The sequence below is a fragment of the Colossoma macropomum genome, unplaced genomic scaffold (genome assembly GCF_904425465.1).
Source record: "Colossoma macropomum unplaced genomic scaffold, Colossoma_macropomum, whole genome shotgun sequence".
NCBI classification, from domain to species: domain Eukaryota; kingdom Metazoa; phylum Chordata; class Actinopteri; order Characiformes; family Serrasalmidae; genus Colossoma; species Colossoma macropomum.
In genome coordinates, this window is record NW_023495980.1 from 2,051 (window position 1) to 17,781 (window position 15,731).

Here is a 15,731-nt window from a genome sequence, read left to right on the forward strand (position 1 = left end):
TTCCTGAAAATAGAATTTAAAAGCAAACTTTTTTGGTGACTATGGTTCCCTTTTAAAGGACTAGGAGAGCAGAAAGGCAATATGGATGTGACTAAATAAGCGTAGTTAAAGTACCAGTGACACCAACTTAGCTACTTGAACTTTAACTCTTCTGTCCACTCACATTACCCTGCAAATGCCTCATAGCCATAATAACAGGGAGGACGTAGAGGCCAAGAAGGCCAACCAGACAGAAATAAAACAACCACACTGCACCAAGATTAGTATTGCAGAAGTGGGAAAGAACAAGTGCATGCTGGGAATTGGCACATAGTGTCCTATAATAGCATCAAACTTAAAAGTCTGATGACGAAAGCATGCTTCATCCATGTTACAGACATTTCTTCAGAACAGAGTAGAATGTATAGAGTGCCAGAACTGATTTCCTCTGTTTTTGAATGTTTGTCACACTAAATAGTTGTAGATCCTCTTAAAAAATGTAAAATACGACAATAAGAACAGGAGGAAAAACAAAACACTGTTTTTAATGATGTAATAACTGTTTGTGCCACCTCCAGCAGCAACAACTGCAACCACATTCTTCCTGTAGCAAGAGATCAGTCTGTGATATGGTGTAATTTTGGCCCTCTCTTCTTTGCAGGATTGCTTTTACTCAGTAGCACTGAAGGGGTTTTTGAGCACAGAGTACCCATTTAAGGTTCTGCCACTTTTTCCACTCCCAAACCTTAACTTTGTTTCTTCTAAGCCATTCAGAGGTGTACTTGCTCTTGTGCCGCAGATTGTTGTCTTTTTATATTACCCAACTGCACTTCAGATCATTAACTGAAGACTGGAATCACAATTATGACAGTTATGTCTACAGCAAGTCGCCCAGGCTCTGAAGCAACAAAGAATCCCCACACAATCACACTACCACCACCATGTTTCACTGTTGGTATGATGTTCTTATTGTGGAATATAATGTAAGAATTATACCAGATGTAACAGGACCTCTGTGTTCCCTTTTAACTAATCTGTCTACAAAACATTATTCCAAAAGGCTTCTGGGTCATCAAAGTGTTTTTGTAAAATTTGAGACAAGCCTTTATGTTCCTTTTAGTTAGCGGTAGATTTTTTCTAGCGACTCTCATGGATACCATTTTTGCCCAGTCTCTTTCTGTTGGTGGAATCATAAATACATTTATCTGTGTATATAATGTATTATGTTTAAATATCTTAATAAATGATAATGAATAATAATTCACTTATCAGACAGAGGCACATGAAGTTCTTTGCTTCGTATGATAACAAAAACAAGCTGTAATACCACAACACCCACCCCCCACCAACATGTCTTATTGTGTCCAAGAAGAGGAAGCAAGTTACAAGACAAAGTTCAACAGAGGCCAAACAGGAAATATGTTTGTGTGCACACTTGCAAGCGACAGAGGTGCAGTCAGATACACCAACTACTCAGCAACAGAATAGTTCTTATCTTGTGTAAATCATGTGTGCGTGTTGTATGACCACAGTGGGCTGCCCAGAGCTTCCATCGAGACTTATCTTAGCTAAAGCTCCCATTAGTAGTGCAGAGAGTTGTTAATGGCAAGTCAACAGAAAGATAGCCTCCCCTTCAAACAATGACCTAAGCAAGACTGTGGCCCTTCAGGACTGGCAAGTACACTTTATTAGGTACATCTACCTTTTCTCTACACTCACTGGCTGTTTAATCAGGTGCATCTACCATGTAGGTGCATTGAGGTTCTACATTTACAAGCCAATGTCCAAAAAAGCCCAGAAACACTTGCACAAGCTATGATTTTAAATGTTTTAGAACATGTGGATATTATTTAGATGGATACTGATTCCTCTGTACTCCACTGCTTGGAATCTGTTCTCTGTGTTTCTTATCAATCTCATTGTCCCGCACACATCACTGTGTACTTCATGATCAGGTTTCCTGGCCTTCATTAAGCCTAACTTTTCATAAATCATTACAGAACTATGCAATAAACTGTAAATGGTTTAAATGAGCATAAAGTATATTATGTAATTTTATAAGTGCTCAATATGAACCTCCTCCAGCTGTACAGACAACATCAACACCATAGTCAAATTCATCCCATACTCCATTGAGCATGTCGGGTGTCTCTGTACTCACGGTTCTTTCAGTGCGATTTCAGAGATTATTCAGTGTTGTGGAACCAACGACGAACGCTTTGAGCTGTTGGAGGTTCACTGCCAACGGAAATCATGCTGCACAGTTATGACAGATTCAGTGGATGATGTAAAGCACTTTCTCCATCTCCTCTCAGACTGAAGGGAGCCATCTTCCAGTGACAGTCAGAAACTCTATGATTCCTTCTTTCAATTGATATGTGATTGGTTCCTAGGCAACTCACAGTTGTAAAAATATGGCACTTTTAAATTGATTGAACCTTTTTGAATCGCCCTGTATATTGCTGTTGTCAGAAAAAACACTGTTTTGTATTCTGAACATGTGCCAATGTCTTTATTGTTATGTTTCATTTCATTTCATTTTCATGAGATCAAAATTCATGCTAAACACTGCAAAACAAAACCATCCACAAAATCATGTAATGTGACTTGGGGATCTTTTGTACATGACTGTAAATCATTTTACCTTTTTGATTTTGAAATCGTTTACCTTTTTTCCGTAGTAAATTTAAAGTAATTTAAAGTAAAACAAAATGCAGTAACCTTTAGAAGCTAAATATGTAAATAGAAAAAATGAGGTCTCAAAAATATGTTTTCTGCAAATTTACAAAATTAGAACCAAAATATTGCAAAATGGAGACGTATGCAGTAATTTGGCTGACTACAACAACCATTAACACAGTAAATGTTCATTAAAATCAAATCTGTGTGTGGGGTTAGGTAGCTATGTGTGAATATGGGTATGTGTGTGTGTTGGGGCTATGTGTGTTTGTGTGTGTGTGCGTGTGTGTGTCTGTGCATGTGTGTGTGTGTGTGTGTGTCTGCCCACATGTGTGTATGGGGGGAGTAAATGTGTGTGTTTGAGGGGGTAAATGCATGCTTGTGTGTACATATATGTGTATGTGTACATGGTTGTTTGTATTTCTGTGTTTGTGTGTGATAATATGTGTGCACGTGTGTTCATATGTGTGTGTATGTGTGCATGTGTGTGGAGGTAAATGTGTGCATATATATGTGTGTATGTTTGTGTGTATGTTTGTTTGTATGTGTGTGTGTGTGTGTATGTTTGTGTGTGTATGTTTGTATGTGTGTGTGTGTGTGTGTGTGTGTGTGTGTGTGTGTGTGTGTGTGTTAATTCAGTTTGATGCTGGCGTATTCAGTAGTTTCTTCAGTGTCTAACAGTACAGTTGCTGGTGTTGATCTTTTGCTGTGGACTACAGTAGAATACGTCACATCATCCTGCAGAAATAACACATAAACACATCAGGTAACACTTCAGCAGCATAATACTATTTAACATTATTTAATGAGCTTAATAAGCCTTAACACGCCATTAGTTAGAAACTAACCAGCTGCTTATTACTACATTATTAAGCAATAATTAGGGTGAAATTAGTATCTTTCAAAGCCCTTTAATTTGTGTATATCGCTGTTGTCGGAACAAAACCCTTTTATCTCTAAAATGGTAAATTTACAGGAGAAGGAAAAAAAACACTTTCATTTTAATGTAAGTCAATGGAACCAGAGTTTTCTCCAAGTCTTTTTGGACAGTCTTTTTTGGATTTTTTTTCTTTTGGAAATTATGTTAAAAACTGAAAAACAACCAAATGGAGATATGAGGTTTTCTTCTGACAACAGCGATATACTATTGAAGTAATATGCATCATACATTAAAGGTCAGTCTTGTCTTGTTTTCAGACTCTGATTTTGCTTGTTTTCTTGAGACCAGTGGAGTACAAGATCTCCTTTATTTTAATTTTATTGTCATTGTATTTTTTTTTTTCTGTAAAATACTGAGTAAACTAGAGTGCATTTAAACTTTACACTATATAATATATGGATAAAAATGATCTGTTTAATTCAGTCTGGTTGCTACTGGATAATTAACAGCCATTTAGATATTGGCTTGATAAGTTGCTTAACAGTTGTTCTCTTCATAAGGCTTAATAAAGGCATAATGGACACCAAATATGCAAAAGTTTATGATGTACAACATACAAATAAAGGTGCTTTAAAAAACGTTTATTTCATGAGCAGCTTCTACTGGCTTGTTGGGCATTAGAATGTCCCCATATACTGAGGTGTTAGGTACATGTAGGAAAGAGTAAACATACAATTGCAATATTACTCACGTTTTCTTCAACTTTTTTGCAGTTGTCTTCTTTATTTATAGCATCGTACAGCACTTCACAATTATTCTGCAAGAACACAAATTCAGCAAATTGTACAGATTATGAGCTACAATGAATATAAAGAGATTACAGTAATACCTACCTTGTAACTACACTAAGGACTCCCAAAGTCAGTCCTTGGGACCCCATGCTTTGCAGATTATTGTGTTTTCCCACCTCTTACATGAGGAACCATATACAACAGGTTTTCCACCATTGAGAATAAGCATTTAACCATGCATAGAACCCTGCATGCATTGAAATATGTGATTCTATATGTAACCGTTCTTAACAGTATACCATACAGGTGCACTTTTAAGGTTTAAATTCACTGACTGTAGCTCACCTGTTTTCTGAAGACCAGTCAAGTGCAAGACCTCCTGTATTTTATTTCTAGGTATGTTTTTACATTAACATAAATGCTCTGCAAAAAATCCCAGGCTTATTACATACTAAGGCTTATTATTCAGTAACTACAGGGACTTCAGTGAAAACTGGCTGAGCTATTCTTAGGATACAGAAGTGTGTAATAAAACTTTGGGTCCTCCAGTGGGCCCTGGTGAACTGAGGGGTTAATAGTGGATAGCAAATGTTGCTAAGCAGTGATTGGAGGGCAGGGCTTGGAATCAGTCAATTATGCTTTGATAATATAAGAAGTAAAAGTGATTCACAGGGCCTGTTTGCATATGCATAGCCTGCATTCCCAGACACTACACCACTGGATATATGCCTTCTCACTGAAAAAAGGCTGTCTTACAAGAGAGACGACATATCAGCACTAAAAGAGAGGTTATTCTTCTGATCTTACCTGTGTCTCCCGATCTCTTTTCCATTCCATTTTCTTCTCACAGCTCTCCATCTGCTTTTGTCTCTGAGCTGCAGAGTCAAACCACAGACACTTACACACAGGAACTGCACAGAGCTCAAAACACTGAGAGTGTAAGAAAGGTAAATAGAGTGTTTGTACATGTGTGTGTACCTTTGTATCTCCAGTATATGACCCCAATGAGGACCAACAACAGCAGTAAGCCCCCCACAGCAGCATAAATGAAGAACTTAGAATCCATGGCTGATGGACTGGATACATCTGTATTTGCAAGAAGAAAGAGGGTAAACGTTAATGTATCCCTGTGGGGAACTGGTTAGTACTCTTGAAAATATGTTTGATTGAGTTCGTGAAATGAATGCATGATAACCATGTTGCAAAGACATTGTTGAAGAAGAGTTGGTTGAAGTGACTGGACTGGTTCTGTCATTGACCACTGGAGTAATTGTAGTTTTAGCTGGGTCCACTGCAAGAGACAGATATGATGAGCAGATAATGTTACTCTCCTAAACATATTATACACTTTATACATTGCTGGGGGTGGGCTTTATACATACGAGAATGTTTTCTATGAATGGCATTTAACTGAAGTGGAGGAAAAAGGATAAGACAGCCGGCACCTTACATCACTAAAGGAAAAGAAGCCATTGTGTTACGTGCAATTTGCATATTGAATGTCCAGTCTCTGTGCAATACAATTAAATTAAACCTACTTAAATGGATTAATAATGACTTCAGTCTGCCTTTTTTTCTGTGAAAAACAGCTTTCCTCGAATACCCCTGGCACAGCAGTGGACTTGCCAAAATATCAGCTGTTCAGAGCCAATGGTGACATGGAACAAAACAAGAGAACCAAACAAGTGGGTTTGTGTACTGGTGTAAAAACTGGTTTACTGGTTGTACAAAGGTCACAATGTCAGGAAAGCAGGGGTTTGTGGACAGAATTTCACCTGGCACATTGAAACAGCGTGCTAGCCAGCTAGCCCCTGTTTTCAAATGATTGTTCAACCACCCTTACGCTTCAAGCACCTTTGTGCTTTAAGATCTCCAGTATCAAGGCAATTATGAACCCTGTTCTCAATCCACTTCAGTTTACCTTCAGAGTAAACTGCTCAAAATATGACTTTTCACATGTATACAAAATAAATATCTTTTGAAAATAACATGTCCTAAATGTACCTATTTTAAGTGAGTGGAGCGCTACAATTTATTTTTAGGTTCAATGGTATTTTTCCAACATTCTGTAAGTAATGTTGGCAACCTAAATATTCTGTAACATAAATATTCAAATAAAAACATTGTCCCTTCAATAACAGTACCTTATATAGAACCTCTTAGTACAAAGCCAATTCCAAAACAGTTGGTACAGGTAAAATGCAAATAAAAACAGAAAGCAGTGAACTGTTAACTGTCTTTTATAGGTAAAGGAGAGAATTAATATTTTACCATATCAACTTTATTGATTTTTGTAAATATATGCTAATCCTATGCCTGAAACCCATTCTAGATTATTCTATCAAATAAAAACTGTAGAAGGCCCTGAGATGCATCTTCATAATGTGTCATAAATAGTGTTCAACCAACCACAGACGATTATGATTAAGGGGTTTGATGTGACAGGATGTAAGCATATTCATTTGGGCATTCCAAGAAAACAAAATCATTAACCCTTGCATGTGTCAAACAACAGGAACACAGGGTTGACAAAGGGGCATTCCATTTAGAAAAAACTAGAAAAAAGATCAAATAGATTTAAACCAGAAACTACATTCAACACAAGAAAAATCACAACACAACAAGTAAACATGACTTCACCAAACAACTAATAAACCAACAGCCATTTGTAAGAACACAAGACTAAAGGACTAACAAGAAACAGGTGAACATAATGATGGCAGGGCAGAACTAGGCACCCAAGGTTCCCAAATGGAATTCTATGATGGGGACTCTATGACAATGAAATTTACCCTAGTGTAAATGTTATAGAACTGTAAACCCCATTTCTGGAAAGTTGAGAAATTTTGTAATATGTAATAAAAACAAGAATATGTGACTTGTTAATTCTCTAACCTTTATTTAACTGACAAAAGTATATATATATATATATATATATATATATATATATATATATATAAAAAAAAAGATTTCCAATGTTTTTATTGACCAACATAAATTTATTTCGTAAACATAAACAAATATAAATTTCATGCCTGCAACACACTCAAAAATGGGACAGAGATATGTTCATCACTGTGTTACATCACCTTTCCTTTTAATTACACTTTTTAATCATTTGGGAACTGAGGATACTAATTATTGGAGTTGGAGCAAGTGTAATTCTTGCCCATTCTTGTTTGATACAAGACTTCAGCTTCTCAACACTAAGTGACCATCGTTGTCTGATTCTTCTTTTCATGATGTGCCATATATTTTCAATTGGACATAGATCTGGACTGCAGGCAGGCCAGTCAAGCGCATGTACTCTATTTCTATGAAGCCACTCTGTTGTAGCACATGCAGAATTAGGCCTAGCATTCTCTTGCGGAAATAGCAAAGGATTCTCAGGAAAAGTTGTCAACTTTATGGAGGCATATGTCTCTCTAAAATCCCAAAATACATCTCCACATCAATTGTACCATCACACATATGCAAGTCACCCATGCTGTGGGGGCTGATGCAGCTCCATACCATGACAGATGTTGCATCTTTCACTGGTAACAGTTTAGATGGTCCCTTTTGTCTTTGGCACAGAGAACTCATTGTTCGTTTTTCCCAAAACCAACATAAAATGTGGACTCATCTGAGTCTTTTTGAGATGAGCCTGGGCCCAAAGAACCGGCATTTCTTCATAGAATTGAGGTATGGCTTTCTCCTTATATACACAATAATATATATATAATAACTCACTTTCACAATAGTTTCAAATTGTATTTCTTGATGCAGCAACAGACTGTGTTAAATGACAACAGTTTTCCGAAGTACTCCTGAGCCCATGTGGCTATATTTCAAACAGCGGCATGACAATGTCTCACTAATTGTAGAATATTTCAAAATTGTGTAATTTGAACATACTGAATATACTGTACCTGTACCACTGTTATTTTGTCTCTGTCCCAACTTTTAAGTGTGTTGCACACATCAAATTTAAAGTTTGTTTATATTTACAAAATACAATCAAGTTGGTCAGCCAGAATATTGAAAGTTCTCTCTTTGTACTTTTGTCAGTCAAATAAATGTTCAAGGGAATTAACAGAATCACAAATTCTCATTTTTATTGCATTTTACAAATTGTCTCAACTTTTCTGAAAAAGAGGTTTGTGCATACAGTACCAGTCAAAACTTTGGACCTTCTCATTCAATGTTTTTTTCTTTATTTTTATTATTTTCTAATTTATAGATTAGTATTGAAGACATCAAAACTATGAAGGAACACAGTTTCTTATACAGTTCTTGTACAGAACTATAGAACTGTGTACCAACCCTACCTCCGCACAACACAACTGATAGTGTCAAACACATAAAGAAGACAAGCAATTTCACAAATTAACTCTTGACAAGGCACAGCTGTTAATTAAAAGAATTAACACTTGTTAATTAAAACCATTCCAGGTGACTTCCCCATTAAGTTGATTGAGAGAATGCCAAGAGTGTGCAAAGCTGTCATCAGAGCAAAAGGTGGCTACTTTGAAGAATCTAAAGCATAAAATATATTCTGTTTAATGCTTTTATTTACTATATAATTCCATATGTGTTTTTTGTTCCTTCACAGTTTTCGTGTCTTTAATATTAACCTACAATGTAGAAAATAATAAAAATAAAGAAAAAAAAATGAATGAGAGTGTCCAAACTTTTGACTGGTGCCGTATATACACAAATACAGCAACAATTTTAAGCACAGCCTTACCTGACATGAAGCCTAGGGGCCCCACATAATTTAGGGCCTCTTATTGGCCATTTTCTTTTAAAAGTGAGATTTATTTATCCCCCCTCCACTACCTGGGCCTACCCAGATTGATTACAGGCCTATCCAATCAAATAAGTAAAGAATATTAAGACGATTGTTTTTAAGATGATAAAATTTGATTTGTTTTCTGTGAGCACTGTGAATGTATTATGGCAAATCAAATTATAATGCTCTTCACCAAACTCTGCTGTCTTTTCTCAGCCCACCAATCACTGCACAGCAACTGTTGGTTTCCACCATTGCCTCAATCTTCCAGTTTGTTATAAGTATGCCACTTTGACTTTGAAGCTCCAGTTGTGGTGAAGATGTTAATGAGGATGTTTAAAAGTGATATTTCGTCCAGTAGAGTAATCCATTTTCTACTCATTCAAAGCCAAAAAAAAATCCCGTTTTCTATGAATTTTGTGATGCTCTTTTACTGCAAGGCTGAAATGGAGATGTCAAAGCAAACATCTGATGTCACTTCAATGCATCAAAGGTAAGACATGAATGAACCATAAACATATTTATGCCCACTGTATGCATGTTTTTGCATGCAATGATTAGTTTAAAGGGTTTTTTTTAATTGTGTGCTGTTTTTCCTCAACTATCTGATTTTATCTCAGTCATGTTGTTTTCTATGGGTCCACCAGCTGTGGCAATATGCTTTAGGTTTCTCCCAGTGTTGAAGCAAACAGGTTGATGTTAGTGGGTATTTGTAAAGCATCTGTGTGTCCAGAAAATCTGTTTGTCAGAATCACAGTCTCTCCAGTGCTAATAAAGCTAGTTAGCATGCTAGTGTTGGTCTGGTTACTAAAAACACCATCCAAACTTGCTCAAACTCGTTTGTCATGTTGTCAGACTTTCATCCCACAACTCTGCAACTAAATGTCCTTCTAGCCACTTGGCTTTGAAGTCATTTAGCCCTTTCAAGTACTACAAATAGTTTATGGTTTTTCCTCCTAAACCTTTTTCTTCTTAACCCTGTCTCTCTCTTTCTGAACCCGCGAACTCCTGAACCCAGGAACAGTTTCAAGAATATGGTCTCATATTTAAACTGAACATTCTCCCCTAAAATAAGTAAAATTCAAAATTCATATAATAGATTAATATGTTTACTTGGATATATTCCAACTTACTTTCCAACTTGTACGTGTATGGTTTTAATGGAATAAAACTTTTGGGCATCAGTTTTGTTGGCTGCAGCAGTTATGTGTGCATGTTTACTGAAAACAAAGGATTTGAGTTATTGAATGCTGTGTAACTAGATCCACAGGGTCCAAGTGCACCTGTAGGTTAAAGGCCGACAAGTAGGTTAAAGCACCTCTGCATATATACTCTACGTACACAAAACTACACACACACACACACACACACACACACACACACACACACACACACACACACTTTTTGGTGATGTAAGGCTAACAAAATCTTGTACAGTTGATTCACCACACGCATTGCGCTATGAATAAAAATCTGTGTTTTACCTTCAACAGTTAGTCCAATGTATATGGATCCACTTTTCATAGCATCACACCTGTAATCTCCTCCATCCTCTTCAGTCAGGTGTGATATGAGTAGAGAGAGATTTCCTGGAGAGTGACCATTAACCAGCTGAACTCTGTCTCTGTACTGACCACTCTCACTGGATATTTCTTGCCATGTACCTCTTTTGCTGTTCTTCTTCCAGGTGAATTTCTTAGGTCTTGTGTTTAGGTCAGTGCAGTAGCAGGGCAGCAGTACTGATCCTCTTGTATGTGCTTTGATAGTCAGCATTTCTGTTGTGGTTTCTAGAGTGCAGCCTGCAGAAACACATATAGGTATAAACACTTCACTGCAAACACTATGCATCTGAGAAACTGGCTTTTATTTTTATTTTTAATATGGTTTTGTGGTATGAATGTAACAAGTCATCCACAAGCATTAACTGTTGCCTTTTAAATAGGTCTAGTAAATAATGAATGAAAGACCAAATCAGTCAAATAAGTAATAAAAGGATGTTGAATTCGTTAGATACATTCTAAATTGCAATTACTAAAAATAAGCAGTTTGAAAAAGTTACAGAAGATTTAAAACAGCTGAATGAATTCACTGTTAAACATTTACTGCATAAATAAAGATGCACTAACATAAACTTAATACGTCTGCAATTTAAAACTGTATATTACTCTTGACCTCGCATGAAGTTTCAGCTTAAGTAACTAAGCAGCATAACTATTTCATCAGTATTTCATGTAATTATTTCATCAGTTTGTCATCATTCTAAATTATTCTTGAATCATTAGATTCATTTCAGTACCACTACAAAGGCAGAGAAATAATGCATTAATAATGTGTATCATCACTGTCCAAAAAAACTTGTTTTACAGCATAAGGCAAAGACATTCTTATGTTTTAATGCAAAATTATGTACTTTTCTTTTTAGACAGCAATAATATCTAAAAAGCTTTAAAGATTTACCTTTAACAGTGAGTATGATGTAGATATATCCCCTGTATCCACCACTACACTGATACGTTCTCTCATCCTCTTCAGTCAGGTGTGATATGAGTAGAGAGAGATTTCCTGGAGAGTGACCATTAACCAGCTGAACTCTGTTTCTGTACTGACCACTCTCACTGGATATCTCTTCCCATTTGTCTTTGTTTTTGTGCTTTTTCATCCAGGTCACTCTCTCAGGTGTGGTGTGTAGGTCAGTGCAGGAGCAGGGCAGCAGTACTGACCCTCCTGTGTATGCAATAATGTGTTTTGTCTTTCCATGGTCTTTCAATATGCAGCCTGCAGAAACAGACTAGTTAATGGCCTTCACTCTCAAAACCCTCTGAATATGTGGAAGTGTTTTACTCATATTGTTTTGTTTTCACTTGAATAACATATGCTCTAAAAGAAATAGGCTTTTACTTGAAATGCATTGTTAGAATAACTTATACTTGATCAGCATAAGCCCAGTTTCTAAAAATCATTTGACATTTACATCAGACATTCGAAATGACTGTCTCATGTCAGTTTGAGCAACAAAAAAGTTCTATGAGTGAAGATAATCAGTCGCCAGAATGATTACTTGCAATAGATTACATCAGTAAGAGATGTATTGGTTTACTCACCTTCTGCAACATGGAGCACAAGCAGCAGATAAAAACTGTTCTGCATTCTTCCTGAATCACAGAACTTCCTCACTACATACAGTAACAGCACTGCAGCAACCACTACAACAACCACTCTACTTACTGATCTGCCAGCTACACATATACTACACCACCACAATACTTCTGCAGAAATCTGTTCAAACCTACAGTCTCCCAGACACAAATAGCATAAAAAACTAATCCTCTGACTCTCTAAGCAGGACTTCGTCTGCATTCAAACACTTTCATGTTAAAGAGGAAGTGTGTTAACACTATGTCAGCTTTCTCTCTCTGTCACTCACCCACATCAACCATCGTGATGCAGCAGCAGCTGTGTCTTCTTCCTCTTTCTTCTCTTGCAACACACTATGCATAATCTCACATGTAGTTATTTGTTGCTAAAGACACACCCTTTTTCTCTTTCTCTCTACACTTTCACTCTCACTGTCCACTTTATTAGAAACTACTTCCTTTTTTAGCACCTCCTGATTTTGCCAAGTCGCAGCTGTCCTGAGGGCAACAACTGTGATGAAGCCCTCAGGCCAACAAAGCACATCAGCCAATCAAAATCTCTTAGCGTCTGTGACATCATCAGTGTGAGCCTGTTTTCTTTTCAAAAGAAATCTGAAAGAAGGAGCAGAGCTAAATCAGGAGCTGCAAGCAGAGCTAACCAACCTGCTGAAGTTTAGAATCTTAAGGTAGGTACACTTATATCAGACTCCTGCTTATTTTCTTCTACTAAATTGGTAGTTAGGCACAGATATGTGTAGGTTTTTTATTGTTTTTGGATAATTTTTACCACGAAAGATAGCAAATGTAAGCTAGCCAGCTAAGTGAGCAGTTAGCCTGTCTTACAATGAAAATTATCAAATGTTGTCTACTTAGAACAAAAGTTAACATGCTCCACAAACGCAGAGCAACGTAATACTATCTGTAAATTTCTAAATTATATGTAAATTTGTTAAGGTATCTATCTTAATGTAGCTAATCTATGTAATGTGTTTGGTATTGAGAGTTAAGTGTTTTCCATCACAAAAAAACAGAGATTATTTTCTCATTTGGGCCTTTGTGGTTCATTATTGCAAGAAATATTATTTCTATGATGTGAGAAAGCAAAACTGAAACAATTAGGCTATAATAGCATATTAATAGGTTGTTAATTAATATCTCCTGGCACATAGACTTTGTGATGCCATGTGTCTAAACAAAGTTTCCAGGGCGTTTGGATAAAAATCAGCCCCAAAATATAACAGATTTTTTTTCCGTACTTGGATGAATTTATTTTGTATTTGTCTGTGCATATTTTTATGTCCCTACCTTGGATGTTTTTTATGTCAAAAAGCTCTATTTTTCTCTCTTTTGAATTGAGAACCAAGTTGCATTCAAACTTCCAGTAGCATCCAGAAGTAGTCCAGGCACGTTTTTGTGGTTAGACTAAATAAATAAATAAATAAATAAATAAATAAATAAATAAATAAAAGACTTGCATATAGTTTGTTGGCCTTTGGTGTCATCTGATTGTAGTTTTGGTAACTTGTTGACCCCAAAATCCTACACTTAGAATCCTTTGAGAAACTGTCCTCCTCATTGTGTGTGCAAGTATACATGTCTGCACTGCCCCAGTGACAGTTTAGTTCTATTTCTCTGAGAGTGTATATTTACTCTTACAGGACAAAACTGATGCATATTTTTTACAAACTACAGTGTAAATTCAGTACAGGCCATCACAGCTATGACAACTGTGTACTGTACCTCGTGTTGAAGAGAGGCAGAGGCGTCATTTTCCTACCAGCATTTGGTTGGTGCTCCTCCCCTGATCATGGTCAGCTGGTGCTCATTCAGGGAGAAGCATGAAAACTGACTCTCTCTGGCATCATAGAAGAACAAGGACTCTGGCCTCCCAGCCACACTTACAGAGAAATTCAAAGTCAAGACAAGTCAAAGTTTATTTATATAGTGCTTTTTACAACAGGTGTTGTCACAAAGCAGCTTTACAGAAAAATCCAGTTCAAGTTCAAGCCCCCATGAGCATCGCCAGTGGCGACAGTGGCAAGGAAAAACTCCCTAAGAAGGAAGAAACCTTGAGAGGAGCCAAGACTCAAAAGGGAAACCCATCCTCCTCTGGTCGATACCAGATAGCAAAAAGCATTAGTATAAAATATTAGTGTCCAAAAGGGGGAAAAACAGGTAGAGCAATGGTTAATTAGATAGTTTGGGAAAGAAAGAGAGCAACAGAGCGAGAAACACTCTAAAAAGCACTGAAATGAATAGGAATTCAAATAGATGTATGTGTAAATAAGGCACTCTTGGTCACTCACGCTGGTGTTTGTGTCTTTGAGGCTTCTTTAGGTTACCCGTCAGTGTAGCTCAGCCCCCACCACCAACTCCACCCCCACCCCCCCCTCCCAATGACCACAGTGACACTTGCTTCTATCATAGCTAACACAAAATATTACTATATTATTGTAACTACAAATCAGTATAACACTGCTGAGAAATGGCTACATGTCCATATATAAAGTATTTTATACTGCATCATGGAGTGCCAGGCAGTATGGAGGACTGCAAGAAAAAAAAAGAGCTACTAGTGAAGCATATGTGCAATAGCTCTCCAGGAATACCAGCAGGACTGGAGACTGTTGAAGGATATAGTGGTAAATGATAGTTCAAGGTAAATAAAGAGAAAGCAAGTTAAGACATAAAATAAAAAGCTAAAGACAGACGGCTCTAAATTAAGAACACATCAGAAAGATGAAGTGTAGCTCTGAAGTGTATGACTTCTGTTTATTATGCTGCTTCTTGTGTCTACTTGAGTGTGCTGTGAAATGCTGCACCAAAAGAGGAAACAGTAAGGGTTCACATGACTCAGAGTCCACCATTTCACTGTGTGTGAAAGCTGCTGATAAAATCTCTAAAAGTCAGAAGAGTTCCGGTCTAGCTGATTTAAACACAGCTCCTGTGAGCTGCACGGACATTAGAGTGGGTTAGACTCCAGTGAAGAGCTGCTGAGAGAGCTGTGTACTCAGTGTGGTATACAGGGCTAGTGTAGTGCTGGGTGTGGAGCTGTCAGTGTGCTGTGTGTTGTTTTACTAGTGAGAATGTTGCTGACTTTCTATCTTCTCTTCATTGGGCTTCATGTCTCTGAAGGTGAGTGACTTTTTTTTATTTTGTTTCTGAGTTACAGACGTCATGCAAATCTACATTTATGTGCCGGTCAAAAATTACAATTACAATGAGTTGCATTTTTTGACAGTAGAAATGTAACACAGACAAACACAGGATTATATTGACATATCATACATACATGTAACATGTATGTTGCAGTGAGAAAAAGTACAAAATGGTAACTTTACGGGAGAAAGAAAAAAATAATCTTTATTTTTATTGTTAGTCAATGTAATGAGATTTTTTCCATATATTTCCATTCATTCAGAGATTTTTGCATTATGTAAAGGACGACAACAATACGCATATGTAACTGTTCTGTTTTTCTTTTCTTTAGTTAT

At 36.9% G+C, this 15,731-nt stretch overlaps 1 protein-coding gene across 1 annotated transcript; it reads right to left on the reverse strand.

Annotated features, from left to right (window-relative positions):
* Positions 1-3,253: 3,253 nt before the first annotated feature.
* On the reverse strand, positions 3,254-12,502 carry LOC118803882 (cell surface A33 antigen-like). Its single transcript, XM_036564420.1, has 8 exons — positions 12,205-12,502; positions 11,561-11,878; positions 10,588-10,902; positions 5,525-5,620; positions 5,308-5,415; positions 5,137-5,204; positions 4,290-4,355; positions 3,254-3,396 (listed from the first exon to the last, which is right to left on the reverse strand). Exons 1-8 carry the CDS (start codon positions 12,458-12,460, stop codon positions 3,289-3,291), a joined length of 1,335 nt encoding a protein of 444 aa, XP_036420313.1. The 5' UTR covers positions 12,461-12,502; the 3' UTR covers positions 3,254-3,288.
* Positions 12,503-15,731: the final 3,229 nt, after the last annotated feature.

What these genes read in the sequence shown, in the direction of transcription:
- LOC118803882 (XM_036564420.1), bottom strand. Translation starts at nt 12,460, where the DNA reads ATGCAGACGAAGTCCTGCTTAGAGAGTCAGAGGATTAGTTTTTTATGC. An exon ending in TGTGCTCCATGTTGCAGAAG is followed by an intron (nt 11,879 to 12,204) that starts GTGAGTAAACCA and finishes CTGTTTCTGCAG; the next exon opens with GCTGCATATTGAAAGACCAT. An exon ending in CATCATACTCACTGTTAAAG is followed by an intron (nt 10,903 to 11,560) that starts GTAAATCTTTAA and finishes GTGTTTCTGCAG; the next exon opens with GCTGCACTCTAGAAACCACA.